Source organism: Numenius arquata, chromosome 5 (genome assembly GCF_964106895.1).
Source record: "Numenius arquata chromosome 5, bNumArq3.hap1.1, whole genome shotgun sequence".
Lineage (NCBI taxonomy): Eukaryota > Metazoa > Chordata > Aves > Charadriiformes > Scolopacidae > Numenius > Numenius arquata.
This window is the reverse complement of record NC_133580.1, coordinates 39,950,964-39,965,836: the sequence shown is the minus strand read 5'-3', so window position 1 is coordinate 39,965,836 and position 14,873 is coordinate 39,950,964. Positions and strand designations below refer to the sequence as shown.

Genomic DNA, 14,873 nt, shown 5'->3' with positions numbered 1-14,873 from the left:
GCTTAAGGATTTTTCCTGTCTAGTGTGCCCTGTTTCCAGGACTTTCTCCTGCAGGTGATCTCAGTTGCCCATCTTCTGATGAAGTTTCAAATACATTGTTTTGGTTCTTGTCTGTCCCTATTTCCCTTGCTTGGAATTGTTGTCCCCTGGCTGAGATGGTTCCTTGCCTACCTCAGTCCTTGCCTAAACTGATTCTTCAGGGTTGTTCAATAATGCTGTCTGTACAGTAATAATCTTTTTTTTTTTTTCTTTTTTTTAGGGGGGGAGGAGGGGGGGAGGATGGTTGTTAATAGAAAGGTAGACAGATCATGGCAGCCATGTATGTAGCTTTGGAGTTATACAGCTGACCGTTGTAAATCTGACTGAACTGTTACTCCTTTCTAAGTGTTGCTTAGACTGATTTATCCCTAAAATAAACCCAGGAATTGCAAAGTCATTCTGCAAAGAATAGAGGCTATAGTCTCATCTTAGCCGTGTTCAGCTAGCTGTGCTCTTCATGCAATTTCCTCAAGAGAAATGTTCAGAACATGCATGCACTCAGTAGGAAAAGGCTAGCTTTTTGTGGTACAATGGTATGATTTATGTAGAATGTATAAAAAGGAATATTGCGGCTTATCTGAAGACAAATAACAAGCTCCATTCTCCAGTGACAGCAATTACTTGCCTTTGTAGTCATACAAAATAATTCTTTTGTAAGAGAAGAAATTCCACTGTGTGAGAGCAAATATTTGAAATGGAGCAAGAGTTGTGTGTGGGAATTTGATATGTTCATGGAACACTGTTGTGTGCTAAAGTAAATAGGTATTTTTCCTTTGTAAAAGGAGGAGCTGAAGACACTGGAGATGCTGCAACTTCTGTTCACTAAATTGCCATATGCCTTTTCTTTCCTTTGCTCTTTTATACTGACTTCTCATTTCATATGCCTGGACTATTTACAGCCCTTACTTGCTGTTGTTGTCGTTGTCCTGATGATACAAAAGAAAACTCTTAATGTGCTGTGAAATATAACATGGTTTGTAATCCTGTGTGTGCTTTTAAAGACAAAACTACTGGTTATGGTGTCATCAGACACCACACGTTGTTTGTCTGAAATGGTGGTCCTTGGCATACTTTGGAAATAGCACTCTGGTGTACTAATCTCTGGGAAAGTAATTTTTATTATTGTTGGCTCCTGTGTTTAGTATGTCAGCTGAGAGCTGCACACTATACATTATAGAAAAATGCTTGTGACTCAGCTAACAAAAGCCCAATGAAGTGTCTAAATTAGGAATCTGTTTCTTGTGCCTTTTTGTGTGTGTTTTTACTTATTATTGCATGCTCTTCTGTCTTATTTGTGCACAAGACAGTCCTCTGCAAGTCAAGACCACACTTTGTCAGTTTTATATAAGAAGCAATTCCACTTGAAAGAAAATCTACCATTTTCGTACCACACGTAGAAGGCACTAGTCTATCAGAATAGAAGGCAAATTCTGTCTGACTTTAAATTACATTTAAGTATAGATTAATTCTTTTAAAATAGCAATGCTATTTCTATGCCCTTCTTTTCTGGAAGTACATTTATTTAGCTGTCAGCCTTTATATATAGCTATAATAAGGTGCAATTATTGCAGTGTATATTTTCATTGTAGACTGAATCATGTGTCTTACATAGCTTCAAATGAATGTCCATCATAATTCTGGTTATAAAACAATCAGAAAAATAAGATAAAGTACCTAACTGCAGAAGACAATGAATAGCTGAAAACAAAATAATACTAATAACTCTCCAGTACAAAACTATAAGATTCTTTTGTTACTGGAGTTATTAATAGGTAACTCAGAATTCCTGTGATTTACTCACTGAAAAGTCAAACCTGACTATATACAGTTTTTTAGAAAAAGCTAAAGATAGTAAAAGTCATGTGCTATAGTATAAGGAGGGATTTTTCATTTGATAGAATTAAATTTTGTAGTTTAGAGATCTCATCATAGTACAGCACAATGCTAAAACGTATGCAGATTAGGTCAGTGCCTGTTTTTTGCAGCTAAATACCCCATATGAGCTGATTCCAGCCCCTGAATGTGAATTCCTGTGAATATTGGGCACCTGAGAATGAGATTTCTTGGGTTACTGTGAAGAGAGATGTTGGTGCTCTGAAAAGCACAGCTGCTGCTCTCTAAAGGAATCCTTTCCTTTTGGTAACTCCTCACAGTTACGAATTCATAACCTGAAGAGATCTTTTCAGTAGTTTCAGTGTTACTGTGTGCTTTCAAATGCAGTTGGCTTATTTCTTTTGAATTCTTTTGCTGCCACATTGTAAAACACTCATTAAGTTTTACATGTGCTTAACCTAACAATGCTGTGAAGAATTTTGAGGAAAGCCCTCAATTGACGCTTGTCAGTAAATGCCTAATTTCTTACACTTGGTGACTTTCCCAAGCATGTCCCAGTTTCATTTCTGTATTGGGATATCTTTGTTCTGATACAGCCCTCAGGAAGGAGGCAGCCATCAAAATCCTTATCACTGGACTCCGTAAATGTAGGACAGTCTCCTTTAACAGGAAACAAATCTAAACCATCCCTTCTGCGGTAGGTGTGAGCAGACCTCTCCTTGTGCCCTCCTGCGACTTCTGTGCACTCTCCCGTGATAAAGGACTGAAACCATCAGCAGGCTGCAGCATGGGGTCGCTTGGGCTGCTGGGCTTCTCTGAGGAGTCCAGGCTTGCTTTCAAGTTTTTGCATTCATGTTTCTCTTACCTCGGCTTGAACTTCTGTTTTGCCTTCTGAACAGGAGTTGAGGCCTGGGTTTGAATAACTTTTTGCCAGCAAAGGAATACCACTTTTGGGTTATTGTTAGATTTTTTTCAAGCAGAAATTTCTTGCAAGATGAGGAAAAGCAAACAAAACAAGAGTGTCTTTATCTGTGCATACTACACAAAGACTATAGGAAAAGGAGAAGAAATGAGTATTCATGCCTCTGTTTTCTCTCTTTACTCTAGGCGTGCAGGATCCTCAGCATGAGAAGATAATTACTGTGACTACTAATGGAAGTATTCACAGCCCCAAGTTTCCCCACACATACCCGCGTAATACTGTACTAGTGTGGAGATTAGTAGCAGTAGATGAAAATGTATGGATACAGCTTACTTTTGATGAAAGATTTGGGCTTGAGGACCCAGAAGATGACATTTGCAAGTAAGTTACTTTAACTTAGAAAAATCTGAAAGGATGTGTGGGGGATGGAACAAAAGTGTTGCTCAAGTTTTGCAAAAATGTGACACCTGCATGTCAATACATTTATTTATAAAATGCATCTTTTTAATGATTAGTTTGTGATTTTATTTTGCACTGCTAGAGAAGGATTTCACGCTTGAAAGCTTTGAGGTACCCCCATTGTCCTTCTGCATTCAGTGTCTAGGCCACAGATTTGTTGTGATACAAAAATGTGAAATATTTAATATCTCTCTCAAATAAAAGTTTTGACAACTGCGAAGATATTATTGACAGAATGTTAGAGGAATGAGTGTCTAATTTTTACAGAGAAAATTTGGGTAAGCAAGTTGCCTGAAGTGGAATTCGGGTCAAGATACAAAGTACAACATCCCTGTTCAAAAAAAACCCACCCTACTGCACGATATTCTAATGGCTCTAATTGTCAAGTTCTCAGGTTTCTATGAAAAACAGCACTTACAGTATTACATTAATTGACATTCCTTAATGGTATTGTCATTTTCCCAACTTCTGCCTGCTCAATCACTGGCACAGGTTTCTTTAGGACCTATGGAGTCTGTATTTCCTTCCTGTGACTCGCAGTTGAAAGCTTTGTAGCTTGGGAGAGATACAGCTGTGACATAGGAGGCGTCAGGTTGGATGTCGTTCTGAACCAAATCGTGTTTTGGATATTTTGCAAGGCAGTAGGGGCTGACGTTACATATGCTTCCTCTGGGTGGATAAAAGGGGAGAGTTTCTAAACTCTTGTATCCTGTATCTGTCTGCCACGATCGCAACACATAGTAAAAAAACCCAATGTGTGAATTGTTGAATTTCGGACAATGTGAAATGTACGTTCTCTGAACTCTTTTCAGTAAATTAAGTAACAGATAATATATGTCATTTGAATGGCATATCCTCCTTTGTTGTGGTCCTGGAGAGGTGCTTCACACAAGATATTTTCTTTCAAAGTATTTTTTGTTTTGTTTTTCTGTTTGGGGTTTTATTTTTGAGTGCCTTGTATACACATTTGATTTGATTCTTGCTTTCATTTTTTCTAATTGACTGATGTTCAGTTGTTTTTATATCTTGAATCAACTTTTGATAACAAATTGGAATCTCTTAGAAGTTATTTTTGCACTTATCCTTAATTTAGGAGCTGAGGTTCGTAACAGATGAACAGATATCTTCCCTTCATAATTCTGAAGGGAGTAATTGTCAAGGCCATGTCAAATATAATTAAAATACTAAGTACTATAAACATATGTTTGCTCAGATGAGTGCACTCCCTTTGCACAATAATTCTTTTCTTTAAATGAAAACTTAGCTTGCTTTTTCTTTTCTTTGCATATGGCAGAGTGAAGTGGCAAGTGAAAGAAAATCCAGGTAGGGTGACTCATTCATCCACTTGCAAAGAAAAAAGTAAGATAAGTTAAAATATTTTTAATATTATAACTAGAACAGTATTTTAATGGGAGTACATTTCTTTTAAGTAAACATGAGCTGAATACCAAGGTATTGGTCAAATTAAGAAACAGTAATAAGTCACTCATAACCTTCACTCGGTTGTAATCTTATCGTGCTCATATTTGTGCAGGGATACCAGGAAGTTGTATGAATGCAAGTCCTGATATGTGCACTTTTGAGGACACATTGGGCTTTTTGGTTTGGAAGATATGACCCTCTGAAAAAGAGTTATATTGTTGTTTTTAACCAAAATAAATAGCATAGCTAGGGTTCGTATGAAATTTAAATTCAGTAACAAACTCAGTAAAGAAAAAGAAAGTGTACCTTGTTTGATGTAAAGGGAGTATAAATAATTGACCAGTTGAGGAAATAACTAAAGCACAGAGAGTTTAACTATGAACAACAATTCTACACAGGCCAAGTAAGGTACCAGTTATCAGAGTAATATCTCTTTATAAGTAATGTCTTATGTTTCTTATCTCTTATAGTTACTAATAAAATTGTTTAATCTTTTTTCCAGTGCCTTCTGTAGAAAAGCTAAGAGTTCTTATTGACTTCATGCCATACTATTTATTACTCCACTGTGTTTCTGCCATCTTGAAACACACAAATCAGTATTTTTGCTGTAGAGTGCTCAACTGTTGTTGAGTTTATATGACAAAGCTTATGTGACAAAGGATAGAATAAAATAAGACGTGAAATTTAATGTATTATAATTCTATATCTTACAGTGACCTGATCCTTCAGTTCTGTCCTATGACTGAAACTTTGTAAAAACTGCAGCCTGTTAGACTTTCTATGCAATAGTGTACAGTTTTTACCAGGATATCTTTCTCCCCCTCCTGTAGTGTATGAGAGGACCTCATGAGTTACCTGCAGTGGTCGTTGTCAGTTTTCAGTTCCTCTACCTGCTGCTTAAGCTGCATGTTCTTTGGAATGCCAGCGCTTTCTCCATCATCCCTGTAGGCTGTAATGCTCTGTAGTGTCAGCTCACTGGGCCAAGGAGAGAATATGCTGGAGTACATTAGTTTAAGATAATTAGCAGCTTTTAAATCTCATAGTAATTCAAATATTGCTCACACATAGGAAAAAAGAAAATAAAACCATATCCAGCTATATAAGAGTTTTTTTGCTTAACATAGTTCTATAATAGGAAAACAATGTTAGTGGTGAATAAGAAATATCCAAGATGTATACTGAAGCTATGGCAAGTTTTTGCATGTATCTGGCTGACCTGACCTCCACACTCGGATTTCTCCAAAGTCAGTTCTGACATTTCAAGCTATTCTGTGAGGTCTTTTGATCTAGAATGAATATCACATTCTACAGATACATTGAAGGTATCAGACTAGTCTCCACTTTAAAGGCTTTCCTGAATCTGAATCGGAGGGATCCTGCATGGCTTTTTTTCCCCACTCTGTTTTTACTTGCAACTCAACTTACAGTATTTACTAAGATAGAGCATTTACATTACATCAAATTCTGTGTTTGTGACCAGCCATCCTGACCTAGCCTCTCCTGGAACAGCCTTAACATGCATAGTCCTAATTGTTGTGCTGATTCTCACCAGTCTTAAGCATGATTGCTATGTTTTGTATGTTTTGGAAACAAAGTTTAAATTACAAGTTTTTTAGAATAAACTGCTGTTATTTTGCCTGTATTTCTCCAGGTGATTTTTGTCCTGGTTTTACAATTGTGAAGTTCTTGAAATTTCTGGAGTTTATCTCTGCATTGCTTAAAATATAGCTACTGATTATTTTTTTTTTAGCAATAGTTCTACTTCATCTGTACTGCATCCTTTCTCTGGGAAAAATGTAAAGAATCCCACTGTGTCCTTTCCAAAGTGAACACAATCTGCAATTTATGTGGAAATCCATGCATGTATCTCAGAAGAACTTTAGGTTATTTGGTTGATAATATGGATATTTAATTCTCTGCAATATTGCAGGAATTTTAGCCTTGCACGTTCTGTTTGATTTCTGTTATGACTTGCAAAAGAAAAAGCTTATGAACCAAAAAAAACCCAGCAAACCAAACAAACCAAAAAGAAGGTTGCAGTCTCCTAGCTGTTTTGTGCAGTACTATTCAGATGATAGAACTGGCAATGAATTTTCCTTACATAAGGGGATTTCTAGCTAACAGTGGCATAGTGAATTTACATTCTGTATGTCCACCCTTTCTGATGAAGAAAAGCAACTTCTGCTGATACGATAGCTGATATGACAGGTCATCATTTTCATGATGCTAGCCGCTCAACGCTGTTTTAATCATGAGGCTATTAGAGTTCTGTGCCTGACAGTTCCTATCATCAGGGAGAAGTCATAACTTTCCTTGTCCAAGAGGGACTGATTATTGCTCAATTGTTGCTTGTTGTCCAAAATTGTTGCTTTCTGTTCCTGAGAACGTGCAGTGATAAAAGCTTTGGGATAAACTCTGTGGCAGGAAGACACAGATTTAATTCAGGAAGAGCATGGATGCTACGGTTACTTTTAATGGGCAGTCTGATATTGTGAGTAGGTTGTACTCTGGATCATTACAACACAAGACTGAAGTAGGAAAGAAAAAAAAAATTTTTTTTCTTAAGTTAGTAACCTGTGCCAAGCTCTTGCTCTCTCTGTGCACAGAATGGCTCTAGTTGTTCATCTTAGTGGTGGTTGCAGCTATTCTTTCTAATCATCAGATGATTACAGTCTGTTTGGCTTTTATTATATATAATAAAACACAGAAATGTGTCACAAATCCAAAGTGCAATTACCATAGATAAGATGATAAGGATAAAATACAGGAGTAAAAGAACGTGGAACCAACTAATCATTGACTAATAGAAGCCATTTGACCATCACCTTCATTTTAGAATAGCTATTCTCATTTTCAACTCTCTTCAGTTCTCCAATAATTTAAACTATGAACTATAGCTTGTTTTGTGGGTTGTTGTTTTTTGGGGGGGAGGGGAGTGGGGGAGCTTTTAGTGGCTGCATATGTGAATATGTTCATATAGTTATATAATTGAAGCATTTACCTATAATATTTTGAACGAATTCTCAAAGCTTGTCTAGTTAATGTGTGCAATATGTAGAACTTTTGCCTGAAGAAAATTAGTTAAGCTGAAGGCAGCTGTCAGTGCTAACATGAGGGAAAAATCTATGTGAATAGTACTGTGACTTTTCTTCCTTCTTCACATCAAATTAAATACTCAACTCTTAATACCAGGAATGATCTTCCTCTAAGGGTTCTTAGGGTGATGCTTTAAGATACAGAGCCACAGGCATTAAATTCACTACCTCCCTTTTCCCTAATGTTTCTGTAAACTACTTGCCTTCACTTCAGATCTGTTGTGACTGAAATGTGCCCAAGCTATTTCCTTCCATTCAGGGAATGTCAAGGTTCTGTGGTAGAAACCATAATCCAGCTGGCTTCCACAGTCATATGTGTTCCTAATGAATGTATCGCTAGGAAATGGTTGGCAAGGGTTAAAAAGTTAGAAGATTTGGCTCAATCTGACAAGACTGGAACAAGTGTATTAAGATGAAACATACAGACACTGTCTTTAGTTAGTGGCTATGAAGAGGAAAATATTTGCTTAGCTGTCTTTTTTTTTTAACAAAAATTGTGTTAAACACATACTATGCAGTGATAGGTTATGGTAAACAAAATGAAAAGGCTAAACATTTTGTTATGTAATTTTCTGAAGAGACCTTTCAGTGTAATATAAGGTACAGTGAGTAACTTACACTACATGCAGCTTCCTTTCTTGTAATTGCTACAAGCATGTACATCTAGCATCTGGAGTAAAATATGGATACATAACTGCAACTCCTAAGTGCTTGAGTAAAAAAAGAGGAAAGGTATTTCACTTTTGTTTGGCTCCTTGTCATGGGAGCACCTTATGGTATCAATAGACTGCACACATGAAAGAAGAATTTCAGCATCCTTGTCTTCTAGAAAGAGTAAATTCCATCCCCCTTGCCCCCCACCTGGGAAAAAATATATATATTGTTCGTTTTGCCTTGAGTGCATTGTAGAAGCATGCAGAGAATACCCTAATATCAAGCATAGATTGAGAAAATAAATATAACTCCTCACATAAAGTATTGATTCTAGGCTTTTGAGGGCAGCGAGTTCCTTATCGAGGTCTAGTCCCCAGAAAATTGTTTTCTGGACAACTGATGTCAGACAGTCTTAAATGCTTCTTGTGGACTGTGATTACAGAGGGTGAAGTTATCTCTTGGGTAAGTACAAAGTTCAAGTTGGCTTTGAATAACTGGACAAAGACCTTTAAATGAACTCTGTATTTAAAGAGGAACTGGTGCAGACAATGTTCATGGCAACTCATGTCGCTAAGCAGCTGGGCTGCTGGGATTTTTGCTGCTTTTTTCTTATTCCCTCCCCCCATCTCCCCCTTCTGAAGATGCAGGGGTTGCTGCTGCCACCTGTATTTGAAAATTCAGAAAACAGTGATGAGTCACCACAATTTCTAAGGCTTCAAATTGAAAAAAACCCTAAACAGCACCAAAAGCCACAGACTCTGAGAACAGAGATGAATGTTACAGTGAAGACCAGTCCTTAAAGAGCTTTTCTTATAGCTGTTGCCTTAGAATTTCAGGGTGTTCAGTTTTAGCCAGCTGTTTTTTATGAGATGCTACACATATAGCTGGGCTGGGCTTTGTTTAGGTGACTCTGCATATCAGTGATACTTAAATGTCTCTGTTGTCATGGACTACAACTTCTTTGGCAAAAGTGAAGTCATATTAAAATTAAAATTTATTATATCTCAGTTCTGCGACTCAGATCCATTTGGATAGGATAGATTCCATTAATATATGGAATTCTAAAAAGCATATGAACGCTCATTGCTCAAACATAATTTCTTTTTGATGTTTCTCCCCAACACATAAATTACTTGTTAATCATTTATATTCAAAGTCTGAAAGGGAGTCATATAATTTAAATGGCTGGGATGAGTTCTAGCATTCAAGTGCCTTAGATTAATTGAAATACTGGTAGGAAAGAATTATTATGAAATAGCTAATTTAAGCTGAAGTTACTGTTGGGGACTGTTTCACTGGTGGCAGGAAGGTGGCATTTTAGGAGCAGTGTGTAGAAAATGCCATAAAACTTGTGTTAAGGCAGCTGATGGAGTAGTTTCTTCTGGTGTTTGTGGGGTTGGGGTTTTTGTTTTGCTTTTTAGTTGCACAATCTATTTGCAAGAAAACTGAAAGTGATACCATTTCAAGAGAGATTTAAGTGCTGAATGGATTTAAATGGAGGATAATAGTGGGGAATGGGGATCAAATTTTTAAGAATTTTTAGATTAGTTTAGGTCCAGAATCCTAAAAGTTATTCTTTTACATAGAAAGAAAAAAGGTTTATACTACAAAGGTTATTTCTTTCATGTGATCTCCTTTGTAACAATATTATTTCAATATAATGAATGCAGAAGAGTCCAATAGACTCATGTAACCTGCTTACCTGTATTTTGAAGAAAAAAAGTGGTTTTTCACACCAAAGAATTAACTGGATCTGTTTCCTTTCTATTCTGATCTTATTGAACAAAAGTCTTGTTCGTTGTATTTATTTATTTATTTATTTTTAAGAAAGCTCTTTCTTCTGGATTTCCCATGATTCCAGAAAAAAACAAATCTTTGATTACCAAATGGTTCAAACTCTAGCTCATCTTTCAGCTGGCCCCATTCTGCTGGTTTAGCTACTGTCCATAGTTCGCACTGTGGCAGAGGTGTGTATGGTATCCGCAAGTATACACATTCCTTTGGGTTCTCTGCTGCTTACTATAAGTTGCTCAATTCTATTCTCATGATAACAGTTTTGTAAATGTGACAAAACGGAAGATAAAAAATTAGAAGACCAATATGCAATACAACTATAATCGAGACTACTCTCTAACACACATTTCTTAAGCTTCAAAAAGAGTAAATTCAGTTCTGCAGAAAGGGTTTATAGCTGCAAAATTGTACTCTCTAAGCGAATCAGAGTACAACATGAGAAAGGGAAGGAGAAGGAGATGCTTCTCTGTGTGGAGTGGAAGGACAGCATAGCCTACATGATGTGATCAGAAGGACATGCTTATACAAACATGACATGCATGTACAAACTTAGGGGCTATCACTGCATTCTTGCCCAACCACTTTTCCTGCCTTTGCAGTAAATCCAGCATTCGTTTTTAGTATACACTGTTACAAGGGGACACTATAATGGATATTATTTCACAAGTAATTTAAAATCTATTTTCACAGTCCAGATGAATGTTGGGAGAGTGATTGCTGATGAGTGGGCAGTTGACATAATCCCTTACTCCTTTTTCACACCAGAGACTACACTTATTGACTTAAAAAACATATTAGGCTCCTTAAAATCCCTTCCTGGTCCTCCCAATCTCAAGCAAGCTGTTTTAATAAAGTAAACTATGTTCACAGTATCAAAATATTTTTGTAAACGGTCCTAATCCTAATTTATTGCTTCTAAAATTGTTTCATGTTACCATAGTTGGCTGTGTTTCTAATAGTGTAGACTGAGGTTGTTTTTTTTTTTTTTTTTTTGAAAGTGAGTGTGGTGCTACTGGGTCTTGCTTCTGTCTAGGGTAATCTGGGAACAGTTGATACTGATGGAGTTCCCCTGCTCCTGCCCCACCGCTTACTAAAAGATAAAAGTAAACCTGTATTGTAAGTGGGCACAAAAACACGCTGTGAGCTGTCACCACCTGAGCTCAGGGATGTAGACAGACTTGTGGCTTCTGGTGTGTCTCTATTAAGTCCTGATGTCAAGAGAAATGCGAGCTGCAAAGGCAGGCCCGGCAGTATAATCCAAAGTTACCCTGTGTAGTGTCTATATGTTCCAGTTTATACATAGCATGCACCCCCTCCATGATGTTTTCTGGTTACTGAAAGTCTAAGTACAGTTAAGCCCATAGGCTCACCGTCAGGCTTATAAGCAGCAGCTTTCTCCTGTTTAATCATCAGGAATAGCAGACATACCAACTGTCCTATTCCTAGACGGACAGTTGTGTTTCTTCACCTGTTAGGCAGCTTTTTTTTTTTCTCTTCCTCCCCTTGTCTCCTTCCTTTCCCCTCTCCCTCTCACCAGATGCTGTGGTTGCTTCTTCATGTGTGTCATCAACATTTTAACAGGGTATGTTGCTCACATGAGATTGTAGTTAGATAGCATTACCAGCGAATATTGTCAGTCAGACAAATCAGTAGCACTTGATGCTGCTCCATTAGGATAAAGTAGAAGTGAAATGTAATGCAATTTATGTTAATTTGTTCTCATCTGATCATCAGGATATCTGAGAAGACGCATGTGCATGAGAAATTGCAAAAGGGAAGATTACTTATTATAAAAAAAGGTCAGATGGTCATGTGGGAGTTTCCTAGGGGTTTTATAAGGTAAAATAAATAGATTTTTTCCTCTTCTGACAGCAACATGAGAACAAGGAGACCAGTAAACTAGCAGCAATTATGAAGAAGTACTGTTTCAGGCCAGCCTTTGATTCATATGCTGTGGCTGGGATAAAAATGGGTCTGCATGGTTTTATGACCATTAACTTATAACTTGGTAAACTGAAGTGAGAGGAAACTCCTTACACTCTTTAGGTGAAAACTGATCTGCTAGGGCTGGGAATGCATTTTTTTTTCTCCCTCATGCAGTGTTAAGCGACTGCTCAGTTACATTATAGGGATTTTTCACTTTCTGTTCAAGCAGAAATTACTAGCCTGTCCTGAAGCAGGATATTGGACTTCATGACAAATGGTCTGTCCTGGATTGGTAAATCCTCTGTGGTAGTGTAGCAGCCAAGAGACCATTTGTTATTGTATCACTGAACTGAAGAAATAAAAGTGTTTTCATTTAAATAAACATAGATAGAGCCCCAATCTCCACTGAGGTAGGCAGGAGGGGAAGGAAAAGGAAGGGAGGAAACCTGACCAGTTGTGTAATGCTGCTGTATCGTCAGAGGGTGCTTGAGGGGAAGGGGTGCTGCCTGCACTGCCCTGGGGGAATCTTCATGTGCTAAGAATGCCCTTCAGGATTATTTTTTTGTTATTTTCTAAATATTCTTTTGAATATTGTTAGGAAATTGTTTAGCCGGTACTTTTCATGTTGCTGACCGGAGCCATAGCTACATTCCAGGATATAAGGACTGCGCATAAAGAAAAAATTACCATTTGAGCTACTAGAATAAATATTTAAAATGTTGCTTGAAAACCAATGGTGAAAGCATAATTATGGATTAGCAGAAGCTGAAACAGATACACTGACCACTGTGAGCAGTGTGAGTAGAAATAGAAATTTTATAGTAGTTTAAAGTAAGCTTTACAACCTTGGCTGTTGGTATGAACGCTGAGCTCCCATAACATTTTTGGTTTTGTACAAAATATTGATCTGTAGAGTAGGAACGTGATTTATTATGATTGCTGTAATTCCCAAGATAAAATATACCAGAGTTTACAGAGAAGGACTGGGAAAAAGTTGGTAAGGCATTTAATTCTCCAAAGACTGGAGAGTGTACTACTGTGGGGCATTGAGCTGGTACGCTATCTAGGGGCAATAGGCTGCCTCTTTGTGAAAAAAAAATGTGCTTTGGAGAGTATAGTGCCCAGTGCAGTAAGACCCTGAATTCTCATGGTCATTTCCATGTGGTTTTGTACCATAAGTACATAGTAATAATAATAAATTGTACAGATGTTCTTTTGGGAGGATGGGGGATGAAGAATAGAAGTACTAGTGTGCAGCACAATAACAATACTCTGTCCTATTACCAGTTTTGTTACATGAATTATTATTTCAATTGATAACTTGTGCAGGATACTGAAGAAATCTTTAGTCCACACATGAAGTCAGTAGCAGAAAGCAGACAGTTTATAGGTGAAAGAGTACAAGAAAATATTTCATGTAGAGGTTATCCATTTTCTAGCCCTTGAAAAATAACCTTTCCAAATGACTTCTTAGTTTTTTGGAAAATCTTTTTTGTTCACTGCATTTCATATGGCTACAGGAGAATTTGTAGTCAAATAGGAAAAAGGTAAACGTAGCATAGTAACCCTGAGCGATGGAAACTCATGGAGACTTACTTCCCAGGGATCTTCTTCCTTTGGATTTTGAGATGAAGGCCCAGGTAAGTAAATGGACTGAGGCATTATTTGCAAGCCGATTCACGTGTGTTAGTATGCTTTTTTCCAGGCTCTCCACTTTTCCCAAATTCATCTTTGTCTTTGATGTATAGTAATGGTACTGTTGATATGAAATTTCATGTACTTTTTTGTTTTGCATCTCTGTTCTACTCATAACATGCCATTTTTAGAACAAACTTAATCCTTATTTAAAGAGAGCTAAGCGTGTTTCTTAACCCGACTGCCACTGGGAATACCTACCATTCTTCGATACAAAGAAGATAAGCATAGGCAGCTTCTAAGAAATTTGGCAATCAGCCTTTTAAAAGGAGGAGTTTGGGAAACCATCTTCTTTCCTTCTTACCTCCACTTTTGGTCGGCAGGATTATAGGGTCTCTTTCGATAAGAGTGCTTGAAATAATGTCTCAGTAGAATTTATACTAGTATAAATTAATTCACAGCACAGGTTATCTAGGACTGAATTCTGTGGTTGCTCTATTCCTGTGAAAATGCTTACTTACATGCTTTATCCTTATCAGTATTTTAACATATGCTTAAAGAATTATAGTATTGCTGTCTGAATATAGAATTGTTTTGGTTTAGAGCCTGAAGTACATTTACCAATGTATCTAGTTTACAATTTCTCATTCTTTTGGAAAAGTTAATGTCCCTTTCTCCCCACAAGGAAGAAGTTACCTTCAGAGACTACAGTATATTCATGTGTTAAAGATGGAGAACCTTAAGTATGTACCCGCGTGCCTAGATACCAGTCATGATGATTTATTTCCTAGAGGTGTTTGTGTGCCAGTTTACAAGTCATCAGGGAAAAGATGTTTTCAGCAATACTCAGTTTATCATTTGGCACAGAAAAAAGCTTTTGATACAAAGGAGAGGGAGGAGATGCATTTCTTTGGAGTTGTTTTTGCATTAAGTGCTTTGACTCTAATTCACTAGGCAACAAAAGCTACTACACAAAATGCACGTCTCAGTTTCACATGATGCCTCAAATATTCAGCAGATGCACAGAAAATGGAAATATGTTTTCTGATAGACTAGAGAGTGGTAATACAGAAGTTAATTTCTTCAAACCAAAC

At 37.2% G+C, this 14,873-nt stretch overlaps 1 protein-coding gene across 1 annotated transcript in view; it reads left to right on the top strand.

Moving 5' to 3' along the window:
* The window catches only part of PDGFC (platelet derived growth factor C), a 133,916-nt gene that overhangs the window by 74,480 nt on the left and 44,563 nt on the right, over positions 1 to 14,873 (top strand). Inside the window, exon 2 of the mRNA XM_074147884.1 lies at positions 2,980 to 3,175. Coding sequence (XP_074003985.1) covers positions 2,980 to 3,175 — 196 coding nt within the window. The remainder of the gene's footprint in view (positions 1 to 2,979; positions 3,176 to 14,873) is intronic.